The following is a 22,922-nucleotide window of genomic DNA, read 5'->3' as shown; positions in this document are numbered from 1 at the left end:
AGAGAAATAATACCTGCCCGTGACAATGCTTTGTAGTTTGGAAGTTCAAAAATAGGGCTGGGGATATAGCTTGGTGGCACAGCACCTGCCTGGCAAGCACAAGTTCCTGAGTTCAATTTCCGGTACCAAAAAAAATAAACAAAAACAAAAGAGCCCTCTTTGGCATCCTGTCCTGTTGACAGCCCAGATGTGAAGGGATAGTGCTTCCAGGAGGGGCAGAGGAGACCCTAGGGCCCAAGAGCAGCTGAGTACTATCCCTACTAACAGAGGTGGCTTCCCTGGAAGCAGGATCCTGGAATCCATTGTCACTGCCTCCTCTGTTCGGGACAGAGAAGCCCTATGGTGCCTCCTGCCTCTATAGGGACCCTCCAAGCCACATCTCTCGTATCTCTGTGGCTCCCTCTGTCTCTCTTCCAGTGTTGCCCTTCCAACTCTATGTATCTCCCTCCACTGACCCACGGACTCCCTGTCTTACCCACATCCTGTCCTCTCTGTCTGTCCATCTGTCTCTGTCCCAGTTCCTGGCACTTTTCTCCTTTCTAGGAGTAAACCCTCACCCACAGCCCCATACCCTCTTACACAGGCCCAATGTGGCCCCAAGTATGAGGCTAGGAGGTGCCAGGCCCTGGACAAGGAAAGGTCCCACTCCAAGCGAGCATCCTGGGGCCACTTATGCCAGCAGCAGCATCACCAGGACAGCTAGTAAGCTAATGGAAGACAACAGGCGGTTGAGCACATCCCTGGCAGAGGGAACGCTGCCATACGAAAATAGGGGACAGCTGAGAAATCTAAATAAGGAATAGATGAGGAAGGAGAGAAAGCCAGACAGTACTGGGAGGGGCTTCCTAAAAGGCAGACCCAAAGTCCAGGCCACAAACAGGTACTAAGCAGCCAGAGTGAGACCATGTTATCTGCAAAGCAGGGAAGCATCACATACTGCTCCTGACCTCAGCCTTAACAATCTCATCCTCTCACATTTCAGGCATAAAAGAAACAAGCTCCACTGTGATAGTTAAACACCGAGCATAGTGCCTCACATACACAGGGTGCTTAATACTTGCTTATGTTTGTACATGTTTTTTAAATTCAGAGATTTTATCCAAACCCTGCATTTTTCTCTATGAATAGTTTAGCAAGATATCTGTAATTAAAATTCCCCTGGTTACTTCAAAATTCCAGCATGATTTTCTGCAGATAAGTCTTAGCTAACTCTAAAATTTGTAAGGCAAGGTAAAGGAACTAGAAGGGCCAAAGCAACTTTGTTTTTTTGTTTTTGTTTTTGTTTTTTGTCTTTTTGAGACAGGGTCTCGCTATGCAGTTCAGGCTGGCCTTGAGCTCAATTTGTAGCCCAGGCTGGCCTCGAACTCACAAGGATCCTCTTGCCTCATCCTCCCGAGTGCTGGGATTATAGGCATGCACCACCACGCCCAGCTTAAAGCAACTTTGAAAAAGAGCAAAAAGTGGGAGAGATCACATTACCTGATTTGTTCTCAGTGTTCTATATTGAACTCACTGAACTATCCCCAGCCCCTTTCCCCTCTTTTAAAATTTTTATTTGTTTTTAAATTTATTTTGAGAAAGGAATGTATGATACTCCTACCTCAGCTTTATACCTTACAATTCACCCATTTAAAGTGAGTTCATCCAGGTGTGATAACCCCAGCACTGCAATCCCAGCACTCGGGATCCTGAGGCAGCAGAATCACTGGGAGTTCCAGGTCAGCCTGGGCTACATAGTGAGTTCAAGACCAACCTGAATTACATAGTAAGACCATGTCTCTACATAAGTAAATAAATATAAAGTGAGTTCAGAGCTAGGTTTGGTGGAGAATGCTGGTAATCCCCTTCAACACTATGGGAGGTTGAAGCAAAAGGGTTAAAAAATGAAAATTAAAAGTTCCAGCCCAGGTTGCACAATTTAGTGATATTGTCTACAGTAATCAAAATCAAACTGTGATTATGGTGAAGGATAGACACATAAAAATCATGGAACAGAATAGAGTCCAAGCCAGTCAAGGTAGTACACACCTATGATCCCAACACTGAGAAGGTTGAGGCAGGAGGATTGGGGTAAATTCAAGGTAAGCCTGGGCTACATAGTGAGATCAGGCCAGTCTGAACTACATAGCTAGACCTTACCTCAACTGACCTGTCTGTGTCCCCACCAACAGGAGTGGGCGACAGGCTAAACAAGCAGGGTTTACCTCATGCGGTATACACAGTGACTATAATATAGCCTTCATACTCATCACTGTAACATGACAGACATATTCCTTTTGGTTTCATTTTACATACAATAAATTGACTTTTTTAGGGTTTACTAGTCTCTGATTTGTGTGTGTGTGTGTGCTTGTCAGGAGGGGAGGTTATTGGGAATTGAACACAGGTCTTCTCACTGAATTACATTCCCAGTCCTCTCTTATTCTGAGATGGAGGTCTTGCTTAATCACTAAATTGCCCAAGTGGGGCTTGAATTTGAAATCCTCCTGCCTCAGACTCTCAAAGCATAGGGATTACAGGCATTTGACAGCATTCTGAACATGCTTTAGGAATTTGATACACGTATAGATTTGTGTGACAGGATACAGAACCGTTCCATCACCCTACAAGCTCCCAGCCTAACCTCAGTGCTGGGACAGCAGAACCCTTGCTGTTCTTGGAGAAATTCAGGAATCACAGAGATAAGCTGGAAGGGGGTGGCACAGGCAGCATGGTGGGGAATGTCCCTAAGGAGGGTGCACATTGGGCCCCACTTGGCCATTCTGAAATGGATGACAGTGCAGGGCTGAACTTCAAAGGCAGGGATGACCTCCTGGGAAGGCTGGGCCCCTATCTCTCCTAGATTCTGTGTCACATTATGGCCAACACCCCCTCTAAGGCCAAGAGGAGTGATAGCCCCTCACCCCCCCCAGGCCCACCAGGCCCTGGCTGCCCATTGTCACTGGGTCAGATAAGAGACCCCACCCCTCAGCCCTGCAACCAATGACCTCTCCCAACCAATGACCACAGCCTGGCTGGGCCCACAGCACTGTGCATATAAGGGGAACCTGGAGGGTGAGCATCACCAGGCCCGTTCTTGGTGCCGACCACCTCAGCGCATCCAGCTCCAACACAGCTGCCCACCCTACTACCATGTCTCTGACCAAGACTGAGAAGGCCATCATCATGTCCATTTGGGACAAGATGTCTGTGCAGGCTGATGCCATTGGTACTGAGACTCTGGAGAGGTAAGAGCCAGACAGGATGGCCTGAGTGACCAGGGCAGAGACCAGGGCAAGGGCAGCTGGAGGGATCTGCAGGAGACATTAGTGAGGATGAGCAGAGAGCAGGGGTCAGTGAGAAAGGCCTACTGAAGAGGGTCAGGAGGAGGGTGAGTAGAAGTAGCAGCTACGGAGGGGATGGTGAGAAGAGGTCAGCAGGAGAGGTAAATGACAGGCATGAATCCAGTGATCCAGCACTCAAGTGGTTGGAGCAGGAGGATCATAAACTCAAGCTCAGCGTGGGCTACATAGTGAGTTCAAGGCCTGTCTGTACTACAAATTAACACCATGCCTGAAAAACACAACAAAGGAGGATCGGAAGCAATGGGTGGGTAGAGAGGATGCGGGGAAGGTCACTGAGGAAGGGATGGAGGGGAAGAGTCAGAGAGAGAGGTGTCAGCAGGGTCAGGAAGGCTGGTCACCATGGAAGGAACATGGAAGAGGGCACGCGGAGAAGGGCACTGTGAGGCTGGTGGTGGTGAGGAGGGTGGATGAGGTCAGTGAGCTGCAGAGGCAATAGGTGGAGAGGGATGGGAGCTAGAGGTAGGACTGTACCTCACGGGGCTCACTGACCCCAGGTAGCAGGCAGGCTGAGCAAATGAATGCATGAATGCTGGAGGACAGTGGGACAGAGGTCTTGCCTCTGCCTCACTGGAGCTTGGGCAACAGGAAAAACAGGCATTGCTCATCTTGTCTTTATTTAAAACGTTAATGTTCAATGTAAATTGCCACATTAATTTAAGATTTCGTTAAACTATGATTTTAAGTTATCACAATGATAGGTGACTGACTGTCAATGCATTTATATGCGGAATAATGACTTCTGGATTTGGGGAGATCTCCCTTCATCCTCCAAACTGAGGCCCACAGGCTCACACTTCCTCCCCGCGCCACACGCGCCTCCCAGGCTCTTCTCCAGCTACCTGCAGACCAAGACCTACTTCCCTCACTTCGACCTGCACCCGGGGTCGCCACAGCTGCGCGCGCACGGCTCCAAGGTGGTGGCTGCCCTGGGCGACGCGGTCAAGAATCTCGACAACATGGAGGTCGCGCTGACCAGGCTGAGCGAGCTGCACGCTTACATCCTGCGCGTGGACCCCGTCAACTTCAAGGTGGGCGTGCCGTGTGGGTGGGGACAGAGATGGGTCGGTCAGCACAGGGGCGCAGGCGGCCGGGTCTCAGTTACACATGCACGCATGCACGCACCGAGACCTGAGCCGCCCTCCCTGCCCCCGCAGCTCCTGTCCCACTGTCTGCTGGTCACGCTGGCCGCACATTTCCCCGCCGACTTCACGGCCGATGTCCACGCCGCCTGGGACAAGTTCATGTCCATCGTGTCCTCCATCCTGACCGAGAAGTACCGCTGAGCACCGTCGCCCGAACCCTGCACCGGCTGCGACCCCTGTGCCCCCCTCAGCCTTCCCCTTTTCCTTGCCAGAATCCCCAATAAATGGATGAGGCTGGAACAACTGGGTATTGAGTTCTCATACTAGGGGTTGAGGAGAGAAGCTGAGGGATGTGCTGGGGCCTGGCAGCAACGCGGCCCCCCGGGGTGGTCCGCCTGCTGGAGGATCTTCCGGGGTCCCCTGGGGAGCTCCTGGTCCAGAGGACCCCGGATTGCAAGGCGGAGGGAACAGAGCTTCCCTTGCTGGCCTCGGGTTCTCCGAGGTCCTCCGGGCAGACCAGTTTTCGCGCCTCTCCCTACTGTCCCAACTCGTCCACTGACCGTCGCTTCACTCAGCATGGGGGATGCGTGTCCGGACTGTTCTTCCATGCTAGTTGTCACCAACTCCCCCTGCGCGGGCACTGTCAGGGTCTCAGATGCGATCCCACTAAGGGAATCAGTGTCTCCTGTCCGCGGTCTCTCTCCCGCTGCATCCTGTGGCTCCCTCAAGGGCAGCACAACTTTGCTGTCAGGGGGTAATTACAGATCCACAGACACTCCCACCCCACCCCCCGCCAAGCCTGCAGCACAGGCTCCCTTGCGCCTGAGTTGGAAGGGGGTCCGCAAAGCAACCGATGAGCACAGAGGCCTCAGCCTCTGCATTCTGAGGCCCCAGCTGGCGACATTTCTGCCCTCAGGCTGAGAGTCCCGTGTTCCGGCCATGCCAGAGCCGATTTGAGCGGGTGGGGTGGCATGACGTGGAGTTGGTGGTGGTGGTATGTGCTCTACCAGGAGGCCTAAAGGGCAGGCGCGGCCCCCAGCACACATCACACCTACACCTCCCTCCCCCACTCTGCGCCAGGAGCTCCCCCGTGTTGTAAAGGTTTGGAACCTGATATCTGGCCACATGGTGCAGTTCCGGGCAGAGATGCAGCTCAGGTGAGTGGGTCAGGGTCTTTGGGAGATGGGGACAAGACATTGGGCACAGAACCCACCAAGGGCCAACCAAGGCTCCGCACCCCCCAGCAGGTGCTGGGCTGGCCTGACCCACATGGCTGCATTGCCCTCTCAGCAATCTGCTCTCACAGGCTCTCCCAGACCCAGACCTGCTTCCCACACCTGGGACCCTGCCAGTACCAGATGAAACTGGTGAATCAGGGCCAGCAGGTGCTGGCGATGGTGGGCCTGGTTGATCAGCAGGTAGAGGCGGTCTTTGCACGAGGGTCTCATGCCACTTTAGGCCTTTGGGAGAGGGTGGACAAGAAGAGACCCCTCTCAGGTGCCCTGTCTCTGAAGCTCCTAATCCAGAGTTGCGGGTGGGGCTGGCCTTTCACCTGCAGGGAGAATTCACAGTGGAGATGCCTGCGTTGTGGATCCAGTTCCTCACAGGTGTAGCCTTGGTGCCGACCACCATTAAGCTCCTCATCTCTCAGGCCCTGTTCTGTCTGTCAATAAGACAAGGGCTCCTCCAACTTGTGTGTCACCTTTAGGAGACGGAGCAAGGTGACATTCATGTTCCTGAGCAGAGAAGCTCTGGATCCCTCAGGGAGTCACCTAGGACTCCTAAATGACCACTCAAATGTTTGCCCTCCTGCATTGTGGCACCACCAAGGGGCAGAGGGTGTGCTTGGATCTGGGGTATCTTCAGCTTTAGCTGACATCCAGCCACAGGGCAGCGCATTACTTTTGCCACAGCATGCCCACGTTCTCGAAGCATTCTCCCTCTCTCGTCACTCACCCATCGTCAAAGCTGCCTGAGGTCAGTCCTCAGCACAACACACACACACACACAGAGCTATTAAGGAATGGGAGAGGGAGAACTGAGACTCAGGAGGAAAGATATTCTTTAACATGTAAGAGGTCCTGGGTTCCTTTCCCAACACATCAAACACAATACAATACACTGAAAAAAGGTTACAAGTCAGCCAGACACATTGACACTGAAGCACAATAGAGTCCTGTGTAAAAGGAGAGAAGGGGTGGAGGGAGTGAGAGACAGAGAGAGAAGATTGAGAATGAATATTAGAATGAATATCACTTGGGAAGAAGTTTCCTAAGACTTTCCTCTGAAAAGGGCTGAGGTACTGGAGATATTGGAGCAAGGTGCAGAGAGAGGTGAGATCTCAGACCTGAAGCAGGCATCTGGGTCCTCTAAGTCCCAGCCTCTTATCCTACTAGTCTTTCTGAAGCAGGATTAAGCCTGTGGCTATGGGCAGAACCAGAAAGGCACAGCATAGAGAGCAGGCAATGAGAAGAGGAAGCACGGGGCACTGCTACCTCTGGTCTGAGCTACCTTCTCTGCCCAACGCAGCATGATCCTCACAACTTCTCAGCATGATCCTCTACACCTTCTCTGCCCAAGGCAGCATGATCCTCACAACCTCCCAGACGCTCAGGACAGGTCCCCAGTGAGCACGCTCAGGAGGCCTGGCCTGAAGGATGATACACACACACCCAAAGCAAGCGCCTTTGCAGGGCCCAAGGAAGTCTCAGCAAGGAACCTCACCCACCAGGGTCACTGTTCACCAGCAAGAGGATGGGGACAGCACCAGCGGACTCTCCTGCCCCTCTCACTGCTTCACCAAGACTCTGCTTCCCTGACTGCAGTACGGGGCCAGCCTGTGCCGTCTGGTGCTACCACTTGTCCTTCACCCTCACCTCCCCCAGGAAGCCACTCTGATCCTCAGACTAACTGCCCAGGTCTCCTCAGTCACTTTCTCCAGGCTTCTCAGGGCTTCCCTGAGTTTTGCACCTAGATGTGGACTTGTGTGGTGGTGTGAGGACTGCCTCTGTGCCTGAGGAGACTTGCTCCTTTACCAGCTTAACCAACATTTAATTAGTAAGTCTTGCATCAGACACAATGTGGACAGGAGCTTGGCATCGTGCACTAGGACAGAGGACCACCAGGACACAGAGACAGTTACTTTCTTAACATGTAGGGGCTGGGGACAGGAGAGGCCCCACTGTGAGTCATGAGCAGGGGCTGTGGCCACCTCCACTGTGGATAGGGGAGCTTGGGTCCGAAGCCTCCAAGCCCAGCCTGGACAGCTGGGGCCTGCACATTTCCTCCTTCCCTGGGCCTGTCACTCAGTCACACACAGTGGCTTTGGCAAAGGAAAGGGGCTTGGAGCAATCGAGGCTGAGGGATGGCAGGAGAACTTCCAGGAACGGCATCCTTAGGTGCGTACCTCTCTGCCCCAAATGGGTGGTGCTTCTCCTCCTTTCCACACACACTGGCCAGTTCATGGATTCTGCCCAGTAACTCTCCTGCTGTGAGGGGGAGGGCCTAAGTCCTGTGGGTCCTTCCAGTCTCATAGGTCCGCACCCCTGGCCAGGGACATTTAGGTCTTAGAGAGATGCTCTGGAGCTGTGGCAAGACAAGAGCATAAAACAGACCCTCACAGCTGACTAGGCAGGAGTAAGGAGGGAGGGTAGGAGGAGAGGCATCTAGGTCCTGGGCTGAGAGGTTCTTCTGCTGGGTGGAGGCCCAGTCCTTGGCCACCCAGCCAGGCACTGGGCACATGCCAGCCAATGAGTGCAGCAGAGACTACTGTGTCCCTTGGAGCCTGGGCATAAAAGTGCAATGCTCTGCTGGTCCAGAGGCTTCTGCTTCTGACACAGACTCAGCAAGGCTCAGCATGTCGCTTTCTGATGAGGACAAGGCCTATCTCAGGTTTGCCTGGAGGAAATTTGAGCCTACCTGGGGCCAGCATAGCCCAGATGCTGTGTACAGGTAAGGACTTTCCTCTCCCTGCTCCATAGAAATCAGGTAGCAGAGCTGCCCCAGGGCTGGACACCACAGTTCTCAGCCCATACCCCTCCCTAGCCCCACTCACCCACATCTTCCGCCTGCAGGATGTTTCTGAGTTTCCCCAGCACCAAGACCTACTTCCCCCACTTTGACATGACCCCAGGATCCCCTCAGATCCAGGCCCATGGCAAGAAGGTAGCCAATGCCTTGAACAAGGCCGTGGAGAACATAGATGACATGCCTACTGCCCTGTCTGATCTGAGTGACCTACATGCCTACAAGCTGCGTGTGGACCCAGTGAACTTCAAGGTGAGTGCTCAGAGCTAAGGGACGTGGGGTGGTGAGGGCACAGGAAATCTTGCTAACAAGCAAGAGATACAGGGTGAGTTCCAGAAGGTGGAGCAGGTGGCTCCAGTCCCTTTGGTACTCACAGGCTGCCCCACTCACTACAGCTCCTGAACCACTCCATGCTTGTAACCATGGCCAAAAACTACCCAGAAGACTTCACTCCTCAGTTCCATGCCACCATGGACAAATTCCTGACTGCTGTTGGCAGTGTGCTGACCTCCAAATACCGTTAAGCTGAAGTTATGCCACCCTGCCCACTGGGCCTGAGGCCACACCTCCTTCCTCCCCTCCCTGTCCTGCACCTCTGCATTTCTGAATAAAGTTGAACTGGTGGCAGGAGCCTGTGTGTGCCTGGATTCTCTGTGTCCTTGATGTGCCAGTGGTGGATGTGGTTCTCCTCCTCTTGGACCAAGGCCCTTTCTGCAGCTCCAGTGGGGGACAGGAGTTCTCCAGAGAAGGCACTGAACCTGCCCCTGATACCAGAAGGGCCAGATTTCCAGGGCTCTACCAGGGCGTAGAGAGGGGGGTCCTAGGATGGACGCCGTCCTCTGCAGTGTCACTGCCCAACACCTCTTAACACGCAGCCCAGATGGATCAGAAGGGGGAGCCCTGGGTGGATCCCCAGCAGCACAACAAGCAAACAGAAACAAAGAAAAAGAAACACTGCAAGATGAGCCTGCTCAGGATGAAAATCGCTCTGACCTCAACTACTACCCCTCCCAAGGGTAGGTGGGTAGGAGTGAGTGTCCTGGGCCCCCTGGTTCCTCAGTCACAGCAACACTCAGAGCAACCCAGAAAGTCAGGGACACAGAGGAGGATGGGGGCCCTGAGCAGACTCAGCCCAGCTGGGAAGCTCCACAGCCCGGGTCCCTCTTCCCTTCTTCCTGCAGTTCCTGAGGCAGCTTAGGAGCCCACTGTGTCGCCAGCCCTGAGCGCCATCTCCTTGTCCCTCAGTCTTTGGCTCAGGCCCTCTGGGACCTCCCATGGTCCTGCCAGCCCTCCTGTTACAGCAGAAACACCCTTGTCCCAGGCCTCCAAGCTGGGGCCTTGAACAATCTGGCTGGTTCCACCAACCTAAGAACAGGATCAACCCTCACTGCCACCCCAGAGCCAAGTCACACGGGGAGCAGTAGATAAAGCTCTTGCGAGGCCTCTTTCATCATCTTCTCTCTGACAGGTGCCTCTGTGAGCTCCTGGGCTTCCCCCTTCCTGTCCGCCCTCCATCCACTCTTTCTCAGACAACCCACTTTTTCTTTAAATGTAGAAAAGCATTTAGAGACACACTGAAATCCATGCATGCTTTCCCTGTTTTATTCAAAGCAGGGAAAGAGTCACTCTGCCCTGATTCTTTACCCTGTGGAAGGCGGAGTGAGCAGTTGGGACTGAGCCCAGGGGCTTCCGTCTGTGTGGAGGGAAAGCTAGTACAGGAACTGCTGCAGGAGCTTTGTGTTGTTTTGTTTTGTTTTTGTAATACAGGATCTGGGCCAGGCATGGTGGAGCACACCTGTAATCCCAGCACTCGGGAGGCACAGCAGGAGGATTGTCATGAATGCAAGACCAGCCTGAACCAATAGTGAGACCCTGTCTCAACAAAACAAAACAAAACAAAGATACAGGATCTTACCATGTTGTCCAGGCTGACCTAGGACTCCTCGGCTAAAGCCATCTTCAGCCTCAGCCTCTTGGGAACTGAGAACACAGCCGGGTGCCAGCACAAGGAGGCTTACTCATTCTGGTTTTATTGTTTCTGTAATTTCCTGCAAAGATTCTTTTGTGTGTGTGAACTGTCCTTTTGATTTCCTTTTCTTTGTTTCTTTTCTAACTTCTTCACCTCCTCCGTCCTTTCTTCTCTTCTTTCCCTTCCTGCCTTCTACCTTCCTTCTTTTTTTTCTGCCTTCTTTTCTTCCCTCCCTCCCTTCCTTCCTTCTTTCTTCTTGGCCAGAGGAACTGAATCCACAGCCTTATCCCATATTTGCTAGGCAAGCATTCTAACACTGAGTTATATACCCATGTTTTTAGTTAGTTAGTTTGTTTTTTTAAGGCAGGGTCTCATTATGCTATTCAGACTGGCCTCAAACTCATTATGTAGCCCAGGCTGGCCTAGAACTTGTGGTAATCCTCCTGCCTCTTTTTTTTTTTTTTTTTTTCAGTCTTTTTGAGACAGGGTCTCCCTGAGCAGTTCAGGCTGGCCTTGAGCTCACTTTGTAGCCCAGGCTGGTCTCAAACTCACAACGATCCTCCTGCCTCAGCCTCCTCAGTGCAGGGATTACAGGCATGTGCCACCACGTCCAGCCATGTTTTTGTTTTATAGATGGGGCCACACTCTCTTACTGGTCTTGACTTTCTATATTCAAGACACTCTTCCAGCACAGCTACGTGAGTACTTGGTTCTATAGGTGCAGGCTATCCCAACTGATGTTCAGCCCTGTCAACACTTTTGCTTATTTAGATGTGGGAATTCTTTCTGCATTAAGAATGCAAGTCAGGACCTGCAGGTGCAAGCACCGCATTGTCTCACTAGTGTAAAACCTGAAAGAGTTAATAAAAACTCAGAGGTATGACAGACACTGTGAAATGATAGGAAAATGCTCAAGGGTAATGGGCAAGTGGGATGTGGGAATAGAGAAGGGAAAGAAGGAGAAATTTTGTATGTATGTATACACAGGACAGTTAACATAGTTGATTTACTGTCTTCTATTTCTTTGCTGAAAGAAACTGTTAATGAGTCCTTGATTGATCAATATTGCATGTCTCTATTTGTTTTCATGAGAAACCACTTTGAAGATATCAATATGTAGTACAACAAGCATTGTTAATTTCCTACCACTTTGTTTGTAACTCTGTATTGTCTGTACTGTTCTTTTGCTATTTTGTAAAAGGTTGTCCGTCTGTTAATGTTTTCCTCCTTTTATTTTTAAAATAAAATAAAAAAGAATGCAAGTCAGGGACTGAATGTATAGCTCATTGTTAAAGGGTTTGCCTAGCATGCAAGAGGCCCTGGGTTTAATCCTTCCAGTACTACAAAAAATAAAACAAGAATTAAATAAATAAGTAATTAAATAAGTAAACAAACTTGGGAGGCTGAACAGGACTGCAGTGAGTATGAGGCCAGCCTGGGCTGCATAGTGAGTTCAAGACCAGCCTGGGCTACATAGAGACTCTGTCTCAAAAGATAAAATCCTAGAAGAATGTTTTTTAAAAAGGATATAAGCTATGCAGCTTGTTACCTAAGGTAAATATAGCAACCTTGTTTAAAGGAAGAGAGAGAAGCACTTGGGAGGCTGAGGCAAGAGGATTGCTGTGAGTTCGAGGCCAGCCTGGGTTATAAAATCAATTCAAGGCCTGTCTGAACTGCATAGCTAGACCCCGCACCAAAAAGACAAGAAAATGAAAAGAAAGGTTTGTGCTAATATTATTTGGACAATTTAATGCCTATACCTTATACTCTGGGTAACTAATTTAAAGATAACAATACAGAATATATTAACCATTGTTATTATTCTCCTATTATCTTGTTTTGAAATTTTGTTTTATTTTTTCTCTTTAAAATAAAATTTTTTAAAAAGACAAAAAAGAGAGAAAATGAATATGAATATACAAGTTTTAGAGTGAAATACATTCCCTAAGACTAAGACTTTCCTAAAAAAGGCTCAGGTAGTAGATATACTGGAGCGAGACAGAGAGAGGTGAGGGAACCCAGGGAGCCCCGGGCAGAGCAGTGGTCGGAAGAATGACAGCAGCCCACAGCAAAGCCCTTCCGCCGGGCCCCAGGGAAGGCGTAGCAAGCACTCCTCATACCCTTTTCTCCGCAGTAACGCCACCGACACTTGTCACCAGCACGAGGGTGGGGACAGCAGCAGCTGACACTCTTGTCCTCATTGCTTCATCAACAGGCTCCCTTTTACCCTGCAGTGTCTGGCCTGTCCTCCTCCCACACATCTCCCTACCTCTTTTCGTTCTTTTTTTTAAATTAGTACATGTTTGCCGTATATCATGAATACATTCGTTGTAGATAGCTGGTACATCTACACCTCTACAGTGCAGCCTAAATACCCCCCGCAAGCCTCTGCTTTCCAGGGCTAACACTCACTCTTTAAATTTCACCTCCTCTAGGAAGTCCAGCCTGATCCTCAGACTAAATAATCCCGTCTTCTTCATGCTTCTCAGGGCCTCCCTAAAGTTTGCCACTGGATGTGGGCTTGTGTGATGGTGTGATGACTGCCTCTGTGCCTACAGAGGCTGAACACTGGAGTCTTGTCCAGCCTGTTGCTTTGTTTATCATTTGGCCACCATCAAACTAGCCAGTCTTCCATCATGCATAATTTGGGCAGTGAGGATGTCATCATTAGCCAGGACAGTGAGCCAACAGGGCAGAGACACAATCACTCACACAAAAAGTAGGGGCTGGAGACAGGAGAGGCCCCACTGTGAGTCCATGAGCTGGGGCTGTAGCCACCTCCACTCTGGGTAGAGGAGCTTGAGTCTGAACCTCAGAGCCTAGCCTAGACAGTTTGGGCCTGGGCATTTCTTCCTTCCCTGTGCCTGTCACTCAGTCACACACAGTGGCTTTGGGGCAGGCCGGGGCTTGGAGCAACCGAGGCGGAGGGACAGCAGGAGGACTTCGAGAAGGGCATCCTTAGGTGTGCACCTCTCTGCCCCGAATGGGCGACGCTTCTCTTCCTCCTACAAGGGGTGGCTGCTGCGTGGATTCTGTTGTTAACTCACGTCTGGCGTGCAGCGGGTCTAGGTGCAGGGAGGTGGTGTGGGCTGCCCTCCTTGTCTCACGGAAGAGCAGGCGAGACCACCATCTGGGGACGGGAGTGCAGTTTCCAGCCGGGAGGCGAGGGTAGGAGGAATCAATGTGTCAGGGCGCATGGTTCCAGCGCCGAAGGGTCCGAGTTCCCGACTGCACCATTGGTGGATGCTGGGCGCCCCCTGTCGACCCCTCAGGCCGCGCCCTGCCCCGCGCCAGCCAATGAGCTTGGCTGTGGAGGGCGTCGCCCCAGAACCCGGGGACATAAATGCGCCGCACTCCACCGGTCCTACACGCTTCTGGTTCTGACACAGACTCAGAAAGAATCCACCATGGTGCTGTCCTCTGATGACAAGGCCAACGTGAAGGCTGTCTGGAGCAAGATTGGCAGCCATGGCGCGGAATACGGCGCGGAGGCCCTGGCCAGGTGAGGACCCTCCTCTCCCTTGCTCTGACCAGGGACCAACGCAACCCCAGCGTCCGGGACTCCCTAAATTGTCCGCCCGCAGCCTCCCTAGCCCCGCTCATCTACTGCTTCTCCCCGCAGGATGTTCCTGAGTTTCCCAACCACTAAGACCTACTTCCACCACTTTGACCTGAGCCCGGGCTCCGCCCAAGTCAAGGCCCATGGCAAGAAGGTGGCAGATGCGCTAACCAACGCCGCTAACCATCTGGACGACCTGCCCAATGCCCTGTCGGCTCTGAGCGACCTGCACGCCCACAAGCTGCGTGTGGACCCTGTGAACTTCAAGGTGAGTGCTTCCGCCGGCCAGGAAGGATCCACAGATTCCAAAAGGTGGGGTCAGGATGTGTTCTGTGGTCAGCAGCCACTCACCCACACCTTCTCTCTCCACAGTTCCTGAGCCACTGCCTGCTCGTGACTCTGGCTGCCCACCACTCGGCAGAGCTCACCCCCGCGGCCCACGCCTCCTTGGACAAATTCTTGGCCACTGTGAGCACTGTGCTGACTTCCAAATACCGTTAAGCTGGAGCGAACCTGCCCCTGCCTGCGGGGTCTCCTGTCAGGCCCTTCTCCCTTCCTTGCACCTGTACCTCTTGGTCTTTGAATAAAGTCTGAGTGGGCGGCAACCATGGCCTCTGCATTCTCTGTATCCACAATGGTGCCAAGATTAGGGGTGGTCATTGTGTCCTAGGACCATACCAAAGACCTGGAGCAAAGGTCTCTTCCCCGTTGAGGAAGAGAGGGAAGGACAGAAGGGCAGAGAAGGGAAAGTAGAGCCTGGGGTTCAAGAATTCAATGCACAAGCCCTTGACCCTGAAAGTGCTTTGCTGGGATAACTGATTCATGCCAGAGCTTTGTAGACTCAACATGAGTTTGCTGCACTACTCCATTGGTTCTCATTCTTCTTGCGTGCGCGCGCACACACACACACACACACACAAACTTGCACTGAGCACTGGTTCAGCTCTCCAGGGCTCCTCCAGAGGTGGATGGTGAGGATTCCTCCCTCTTCACACCCTACTGATAAACCCTCATGCCCTTCACAGTCTGGCTGAACCTGGGGGTGACAAAAGAAAGTTCTCTGGAGGTGCCACCCCAAGATGATCACTGCTTAGCCACTGATGTCCTAAGGCCAAAATTAGAAGACTCAGTCTTTAGGCCCAGTCCTGCACCCACTCAGCTGCCCTAAGCCTAGTTTCCCTATCCTGTGGCATAGTAAAAGACAGAGCTGGGAAGGCCTGACCAAAGCCCTCCTCCACTGTGCTTCCTCCCTGCAGAGCAGGCCCGACTTGGGGCCTCAGGAGGGCTTGAGGTTCCTGGGCTTGGAACCCTTGCAGCTCCAGCCCTTGGCCGACACCAGCATCCTTTCTAACTTGAGCTCAAAAGTTGTCCTAGAAAAATGCCTGTAGCAGCCCTCTGCCCAGATTGGGACGCCTTAGCATCCCCTTAGCACCTCTTGTGGAATAGTTTGAGTTCTGGATAAGAGGTTGCCTTTGTTATTTTACCAGGAAAAAAAAAATGAAACTTAAGGTGGAAACACATCAAATGTATATCAGTGGATAAATAGGTAAACAAAATATGGCATATACATAGAATGAAATATTCAGCCATAAAAAGAAATGACACTTTTTTTTTGAGACACAGTCTCACTCTGTATTTCAGGCTGCCCTTGAACTCACTATGTAGCCCAGTTGGCATCAAACTTGCAGACATCCTCTCCTGCAGCTTCCTGAGTGCTGAAATAGGAATGAAGTTCCTAAAGGATGTGGCTGAACCTTGAAAACATGCTGAGTAGAGGAAGCCACACAACGAAGACTACATGGTATATTATCCCATTTATTTGAAATACCCAGGACATGTAAATCTTTAGAGACAGAAGACAGATTAGTGGCTGCCCACTCCTGGAGAAGTTAGGTAGTTACTAACGGGTATGGAGGTCTTGTTTGGGATGATGAAATAGTTCTGGAACTAGAAAGTAGTGGTGGCTGCACAACACTGAATTTACTGTCACTGAATTTTACACTTCTTTTGAGACAGGGTCTTGTTATGTAGTTCACTCTGGCCTTGAATTCAGCCTAACTGCTGGGATTACAGGCATGTATCACTATGCCCAGCTTTGAATACTTTTAAGATGTTAAAGTAATAATTTATGTGAATTTTACTTCAATTTTTAAAAAAAGTGTGGTGTAGTACCTGGCAGAGTGAGTGCTGCACAGGTACTTACTATTACTTTGGAATTCATCCTAGGCACTCCATAAATGTTCACTGTCTTAAAGGAATATCTTCTGGGAGCCAGGCACCTGATATTTATTATTCATTTAATTCTCACTTCATTTCTGAGAAGAAATTGTCTTCATTTTATCTGAGAAAAGAGACTCAGGGAGGTCTCTTAACATCAACACTAACTTCCAGTGGCAAAATACGTAGCAAACGCTGAAAAATGTGAGGCCTGGGGATTCAGGCCAACTCCAAGGTTTGCAGGTCGGAGATGGGTGGGCAGGGGCGCTCAGACTCCGGGACCAGGTTCTACGCAGCGCAGGAGCCGCGCGAAAGCGGCAGGCGCCCCCTGGAGGTTGTGCACATCCCTCCTCACAGCGGCGCGTGCATCCTGGGCTCAGAGCGCTCCGCTACAGCTGGGATGGCACTGTCCGACAGGGACCAAGCAATGGTGCGCGCACTGTGGAACAAGATGGACACCAACGTCTGTATCTATGCGACCGAGGCCCTGGAAAGGTGCGGACCCGGCTGGGAGTCCAGCGACTCCACCGCTGATCTTCCCGCTGCGGGGTTGTGCACACCTGCCCCAGCCATGCCCACATCTACCCTTTTCTTCTCCTGCAGGACCTTCCTGGCCTTCCCCTCCACCAAGACCTACTTCCCGCACTGGGACTTGAGCACTGGCTCCGCCCAGGTCAAAGCCCACGGCCAGAAAGTGGCCGACGCGCTGACCCTCGCAGTGAACCAGATGTACGACCTGCCAAACGCGCTGTCTGCTCTGAGCGACCTGCACGCGCACAAGCTTCGCGTAGACCCCACGAACTTCCAGGTGAGCGCGAGCCGGCGGGGCAGCTGTCAGTGGGGCTGGAGTGCCAACCAGGGATGTGCTCAACGATGAACCCAGGGAGGGCAGCCCTATAGAGAGCCCTTCCCGTTCCTTGTTGCAGCCCAGAAAGTTTTGTTTGTAATCTCATGGGAAAGTTATTGGAATTAATTCCAATTCACCACTTCAGTGCAACCCATGGCAAGAATGAAGACATTAAGGTATATCTGTAGTTGAGGGGAGCTAAGAGGGTTCAAAGTCCAGCTAGGATGATGGCAAACTGGACCACAGTTAGCCATCCACTCAGGTCTGATTAATCCATGAAGAGGGGAGTGGCTCACGGATAAGGGTGACAGTGGCAGGAAGATGAGAGAACCATGAGCTGGGCTAGATAGGAGGTCTGAGATCACCTCTGCAAAAGGCAGAGAGAAGGATATGCAGAAAGAATGATCTGCATAACACAATTCGAGGCAGTATCTAACGTTCTGGGGTCGATGCTCCAACTCGTTTAATTTTTTACAATCTGAGATGTTACAGCCTCTTTTCTGGAGGCTCGATCCCAGCTCACAGATGCCTCTTGGGAGATACGGGGCCAGGGAACACTGAATCTGTCCCCTTGTTTCAAAGACTGCACATCAGCACCTGGCTGGACCGATCTGCATTGCTTAAAGCCAATTGAGGGGATAAGGAAAAGTCCTAGCCAGCTCTCTAATGTATTGATACATGGAAATAAAGCCAGGTTTAGCCAAAATGGAGATAACTGCTCTTCACGGAGCATTGTCCAGGTGGTCCTCCACATGACCTCTCTGCCCACAGTTCCTGGTCCACTGTCTGCTGGTGACTCTCGCCCGGCACTACCCTGGAGACTTCAGCCCTGCTATGCAGGCATCACTGGACAAGTTTCTGAGCCTCGTGACATCAGCACTGGCCTCCAAGTACCGCTGAACTGGGTGAGGGTGGTAATGGATCCCCCATCCCCTCCTCCAAGATCCCAGCATTTGAGTAAAGTGCCCTAGGGCTGTGTGCTGCTGCATGTGTCTTCTGTGATTGGGGTGGGAGGTACTCTGCCCTACAGGGAAGGGAAAGGGTGTGCATCCTACCCACTTCCTGGCCCTTTATAAAGTTTCTGTAAGGTTCAGGCCACCTTTATTCCCTAAATCTGGGGTATCAGGTCACATTCCCAATCATGAACCAGGATACATCTCACCTTCAGGTCTGAGTATTTCAAGGTATAGACGTGTGGTAGCTTTGGCCCCACAGGATGGTGGCAGGTAGATGGGTCTCAGGTGGTAGGGCTACCGTGACTGCCATGGTGCCCAGCTTGGACTCTCCCCAGAACTCCTCCAGCCCCACAGCATGGCCCCTCACCAACTGGAGTCAAGGCCAATCTGCAGGAGCTGTATATCCTTAGATGGGGGTGTATGTAAGACTACTGGGACACAGCCTGCAAAAATTAAGGATCACTCCCCCTGCCAGTGTAGGCTCAACCTGTGGGGAGACACTGATACCAAGAAGGCTTGTGGTGAAAGCCTGGTGCTGCCAGATTCTGGACCTGGGGGAAGAACGTGGTTCCTGAGGCAGGATCCAGTCGCTACGTAGCAACAAGGTGGCTGGGGCCCATCTAACAAGGATGTAAGTAGGGTTATCTGCCTAAAATCAATCTTGGTCATTGAAGAAACTTGAGAAAATACTAAATTTACTGGCCCTTTTGGTGTATCCTGGGCCCAAGGAATGGGGCTAGCACATTCACTGTTCTTCAACTCCCACTTGACACATGGTAAACTGTGTCCTGTGTGCACAAGAAACTGAACCCATATCCCAGAGCACATGATTCATGCATACCACACATGGATAGAAACAGGCTAGACCCAGACAGGTAACAGTAATGGATTTCAGGTCTTTCCAGGCTCAATGAGATAGTTTCCTTAAAAGATGGTATCTTTGGCTGGGCGTGCTGGCACATGCCTGTAATCCCAGCACTCAGAAGGCTCAGACAGAAAGACTGCTGTGAGTTTGAGGTCACCCGGGGCTGAACTGAACTACAGGCCAGCCTGAACTACACAGTGAAACCCTGTCTCAAAAAAAAAAAACAAAAAACAAAAATGAGAAATGGTTATCCTTGTTCACTGTAGTGATATACACCTGTAATCCCAGCACTAGGGAGGCTGAAGCAGGAAGATGGCTCCAAGTTTGAGGCTAGCCTAAGCTACACAGTAAGTTCAAGGCCAACCTGAACTACACAGTGAGACCCTGTCTCAAAAAAAAAAAAAAAAACCAAACCAACAAAAAACAAAAAAACAAACACAACCTCCTAAAAAACAACAAAAAGAAATGGTATCGCTAAAATGACATAGGCAAAAAGTACAGTGAGCAGATTGTATGAAGAAAAAAAAAACTAAGGGGTATGTGAAGGTTTCATCAATCTGACTGAGCTAAGGAATGTCCAGGTAATTCATAGAGCCATTATTCTTAGTGGTGTCTTAAGTTTTCAGAAGAGACTGGCACCAGAATCAGCAGAGTGCAGACCACCTGCCAATGCAGCTGAGTACAATCATCCATCCATTGGGAGCAAAAATAGAAAAAGTACAGAAGCACCAATCTCTTTTCTGCATGAGCTGGGATGACCATCTCCTGCCATGATTCTTGGGCCTTTGGCTTTGGACTGAACACCACTAACTTTCCTAGGCCTCCAGCTTGCAGACAGCAGACCCTGGAACTGATCCTGTAATGGCCAGAGCCTATCCTTCATGGTAAATCTCTATGTATCCCTACATCCTATTGGTTCTATTTCTCTTAAGAACTCTAATATATAGAGTTGGGGTACAGAAGCTGGCATTGTGGCATTTGTATGTATTCCTAGCAACTGGGACAGTTGCTTGAGCCTAAGGGTCCAGCCTGGGGAACACAAAGTGACCCCATTTCCAAACAAAGTAGAATATATTATTCCACTATAATTATATAATTTCACTATAATCCATTAAAAAAAAACCCAACAGCCCCCACTAGGAGAGAGACTGAGGCAGGAGGCCCTTCTGCAGCAGTGTTCCTCAACAAATGCTGCTGTCCATGCTGGGTCTGCCTACCACAGTCCAATACTTGCATGCCACATGCCAGAGTAACCCCAGCAGGGTCTACTGTGACTGCAGCTTTGGTGCTCTTTACCTCTACCCTCCCAGGACAACCCTTAACCCACCCAGGGCTTCTCACCAATTCCTGCCTACTGCCAAACCCCAAGGGGACCTTTGTACGAAAGCAAATGTGACTCTAGGCTCACCCCTCCTCAGCAAGCTGAGTCAATACCACCTACCAGGCAGAGCTATTATCTTGCTTTTCTAAAAACACTACCAAATGATATATAGAAAAGTCTCCTCCCAGTGTGAGCAGAGGATATTCTAGGATGACCCCTCTGGTCTGGCTGAGCCTGGGCTGCAGAGAAGGTGATGCCCCTTGGGTGGGGAGACCCTGACATGCACATTTCTTCACAGGGCAGGGATACACCTCCCAGGCCCAGATAATTCCTCCCAGTATCTTTCAGACTGGCAGGCACTGCTGTGGAAAGGAAGGACCACACTGGATGGGAAGGTACAAGTGTGGTTCCCTGCAGCAAATTGAGAGTCAGTGCAAGTGGCTGATCTGCGGATGAAATGGGAGGAAGGAAAAGCCACTGAAGGGCAAGGTCAAGACTGCACTGGGGCTAGGTATGGTGGCACATGCCAGTAATCTCAGCACTCGGGAGCCTGAGGCAGGAGGATCACCTTGAATTTGATGCCAGTCTGAGCTACATGTTGAGTTCAAGGCCAGCCTGAACTGTATAGTAAGACCCTATCTCCAAAAAAAAAAAAAAAAAAATGGGGGCTGGTGGGGAGGAGCTCAATTTGACCAAGAATGTTTGAGAAGGGCACAACAGACCCACAGCACTGTCTTTGCACGGTGAGAGGGAGGAGTACCTATCCCAGTTCCTCTCCCTGGGTGGATGCATAGTGACCGACAGGGCTGCACTAACTTGGGGCTACCACACAAGGGTGGGAACATTTGACCCTGCAGCCCAAGGAGGTGCTGTCCTTAGCTGTCATCCTTCAGATGATAGAGGAGCTGGCAAATGGATTCCTCGTTCACTGTCCAGAACCTTTGGTGGTATACCCTGTTCCCTGTCAAAACAAAGGAAAACACAACTGTTTTTCCACACAGAATTTTATGTCTAGATAGAAAAGGGACTAAATCATTCATAGTGGTAATGGTTCTAAGGGTGGGGCTATCTGGCTAAGCCCCAGAGAACCCAGGTTACAAACACTGCTGGGTTTGGGCCTGGGTTGCCACAGCCACTAGCAGAATGTCCACTCAGGAACAGGGAGTGCAGACTCAGCTGCTCCCTCCACGGAAGTCCAGGAGCAGACCTTTGGGCCCTGATGCCCATGAGGAAGTCTGCACATATGTGCATCACAGCAGCAATGATGTCCCTTCCCAACCACCTTTCCTGTGGAGACAGCTGGCTAGGTAAGTCCAGTGTTACAGGCAAGCAGAGCAGCCTACCCACCCACATGTCCTTCTGCAAGGGACAGACGGCAGTAGGAGGGACCTAAAGCAGAATCAGCAGTCACTTTTAGGAAGCTGGTGTTCATAAGCTCCTATAGGTGCCCAATGAGCCACCAGGCCAAAATTGGCACCTATGCCTCTGCACACAAGTAGGGATGGGTAACTCTGTGTTTTACCAATGTGACCAACAAAAGCTTCCTCCAAAAACAAATACTAAAATTCCTGCAATGCCCTAGGAAAGTGAAAGGGGGCTGGGTGTGGTGGTGCACACCTATGATACCAGCACTTGGGAGGCTGAGGCAAGAGGATCATTTCAAGTTCGAGGCCAGCCTGAACTACACAGCCAGACCCAGTTTCAAAAAAATAAAACAAAACAAAAAAAGTAAAAGGGATGGTGCTCCCCATATCTACAAGCTAGCTTATTTTGGTCCTAAAGTAACTGAGAACAGCAGAACTGGTAACACAAGCAGCCCACCCTTGGGATGAATCATAGCTGAACGGAGCCCCAGGATATGACCCAAAGCTACCATGCCTCCCTTAGGACCTCTTAGCTGCTGTGTGGGGAGCTTCCATTGGTCTCTTTTATTTTGCCCCTAATAATTTAAAAAGCACAACTGCAGTATAGGGGGTCTGAGCTGGGAACTGATCAGATAGGAGAAGGACAGGGAATTCAGCAATCTCCCTCCTTCCCAAGAAAGCCTGCTCTTTAATTTGCACTGAGAGGTATGCATGAAGTAGCTGGGTCACGGGATGTAAGCTAGGTTGGGAGACAGCCACATGTACCTAGCCTAGTCAGGGTTGTGTGTGGGGAGGGTCCTGGCACATGTCACATGCCAAAAGTCAAAATGCCTGGAAAGTTAAGTAGGTTTTCTGAGGTGCTGGCAGCATCAGTCCTTGTCTACACTGGTGAAGAGTTCTGGCAAAGTGCCACTGGAGCAGAGGACAGCAGAGACCCCATTTCTGCTGTCAGAAGACAGTCCGACAGGTTTATTTATTCCTATGCAACACAACCCCAGAACATAGGAGCAACTCTGCATGACTCTAGAAACTCACAGCTAGCTCCAAACAACAGAAATTTAAACTACAAAAGATGAGTTGTATTCAGCAAATATAAAGGGTAATTTTAGGCTATGTTGAACATCTCTCAGACTATTTACAGTGCCAGGAAAAGGGCTCAGATCTCGCCGGCCTCCTTCTCCTCTGACTTCCGCGAAGCGGCCTTCCCATTGGAGCTCTCCAGCCTCCAGTCCGTGGACCCTCGCTCGCTGCGCCCGTACTCCCACGACTCCTCTCTCGACATGCGCTCTCTGGAGAACCTGGGAAAGGGGAACCAGAGGCTCAGTGGAGACTACCATCCCACTGCTGGCTAGCTGCTCAGGAAGCAACAATG

At 51.0% G+C, this 22,922-nt stretch overlaps 5 protein-coding genes across 7 annotated transcripts in view; 4 read left to right on the top strand and 1 right to left on the bottom strand.

Moving 5' to 3' along the window:
* The first annotated feature begins 3,132 nt into the window (after window positions 1–3,132).
* Window positions 3,133–4,699, top strand: LOC102007472 (hemoglobin subunit zeta). Its single transcript, XM_005391674.2, has 3 exons — window positions 3,133–3,227; window positions 4,168–4,372; window positions 4,499–4,699. Exons 1-3 carry the CDS (start codon window positions 3,133–3,135, stop codon window positions 4,625–4,627), a joined length of 429 nt encoding a protein of 142 aa, XP_005391731.1. The 3' UTR covers window positions 4,628–4,699.
* Window positions 4,700–8,230: 3,531 nt separating this feature from the next.
* On the top strand, window positions 8,231–9,082 carry LOC102007157 (hemoglobin subunit alpha-3-like). The gene is made up of 3 exons (XM_005391673.2): window positions 8,231–8,377; window positions 8,500–8,704; window positions 8,848–9,082. Exons 1-3 carry the CDS (start codon window positions 8,283–8,285, stop codon window positions 8,974–8,976), a joined length of 429 nt encoding a protein of 142 aa, XP_005391730.2. The 5' UTR covers window positions 8,231–8,282; the 3' UTR covers window positions 8,977–9,082.
* Window positions 9,083–13,774: 4,692 nt separating this feature from the next.
* On the top strand, window positions 13,775–14,585 carry LOC102006830 (hemoglobin subunit alpha). The gene is made up of 3 exons (XM_005391672.2): window positions 13,775–13,923; window positions 14,044–14,248; window positions 14,353–14,585. The coding sequence occupies exons 1-3, from the start codon at window positions 13,829–13,831 to the stop codon at window positions 14,479–14,481; spliced, it is 429 nt and encodes a 142-aa protein (XP_005391729.1). The 5' UTR covers window positions 13,775–13,828; the 3' UTR covers window positions 14,482–14,585.
* Window positions 14,586–15,785: 1,200 nt separating this feature from the next.
* Hbq1 (hemoglobin, theta 1) lies at window positions 15,786–19,008 on the top strand. Of its 2 annotated transcripts, XM_005391671.2 has the most exons (3): window positions 15,786–16,692; window positions 16,801–17,005; window positions 17,816–19,008. In XM_005391671.2, exons 1-3 carry the CDS (start codon window positions 16,448–16,450, stop codon window positions 17,942–17,944), a joined length of 579 nt encoding a protein of 192 aa, XP_005391728.1. In that variant the 5' UTR covers window positions 15,786–16,447; the 3' UTR covers window positions 17,945–19,008. The 2 variants fall into 2 exon arrangements, with proteins under 2 accessions (XP_005391728.1, XP_005391727.1); XM_005391670.2 differs by having other exon boundaries at window positions 15,786–17,005.
* A 3,481-nt stretch (window positions 19,009–22,489) lies between these two features.
* Window positions 22,490–22,922, bottom strand: part of Luc7l (LUC7-like) — a 31,542-nt gene continuing 31,109 nt past the window's right edge. For both annotated transcript variants that reach the window (XM_013517876.1, XM_005391669.2), the window contains one exon: window positions 22,490–22,848. In XM_013517876.1, the coding sequence (XP_013373330.1) occupies window positions 22,707–22,848 (142 nt within the window). In that variant the 3' untranslated portion in view covers window positions 22,490–22,706. The remainder of the gene's footprint in view (window positions 22,849–22,922) is intronic.

Source organism: Chinchilla lanigera, unplaced genomic scaffold (assembly GCF_000276665.1).
Source record: "Chinchilla lanigera isolate Chin_1 unplaced genomic scaffold, ChiLan1.0 scaffold00041, whole genome shotgun sequence".
Lineage (NCBI taxonomy): Eukaryota > Metazoa > Chordata > Mammalia > Rodentia > Chinchillidae > Chinchilla > Chinchilla lanigera.
This window is presented reverse-complemented; position numbering and strand designations above follow the sequence as displayed.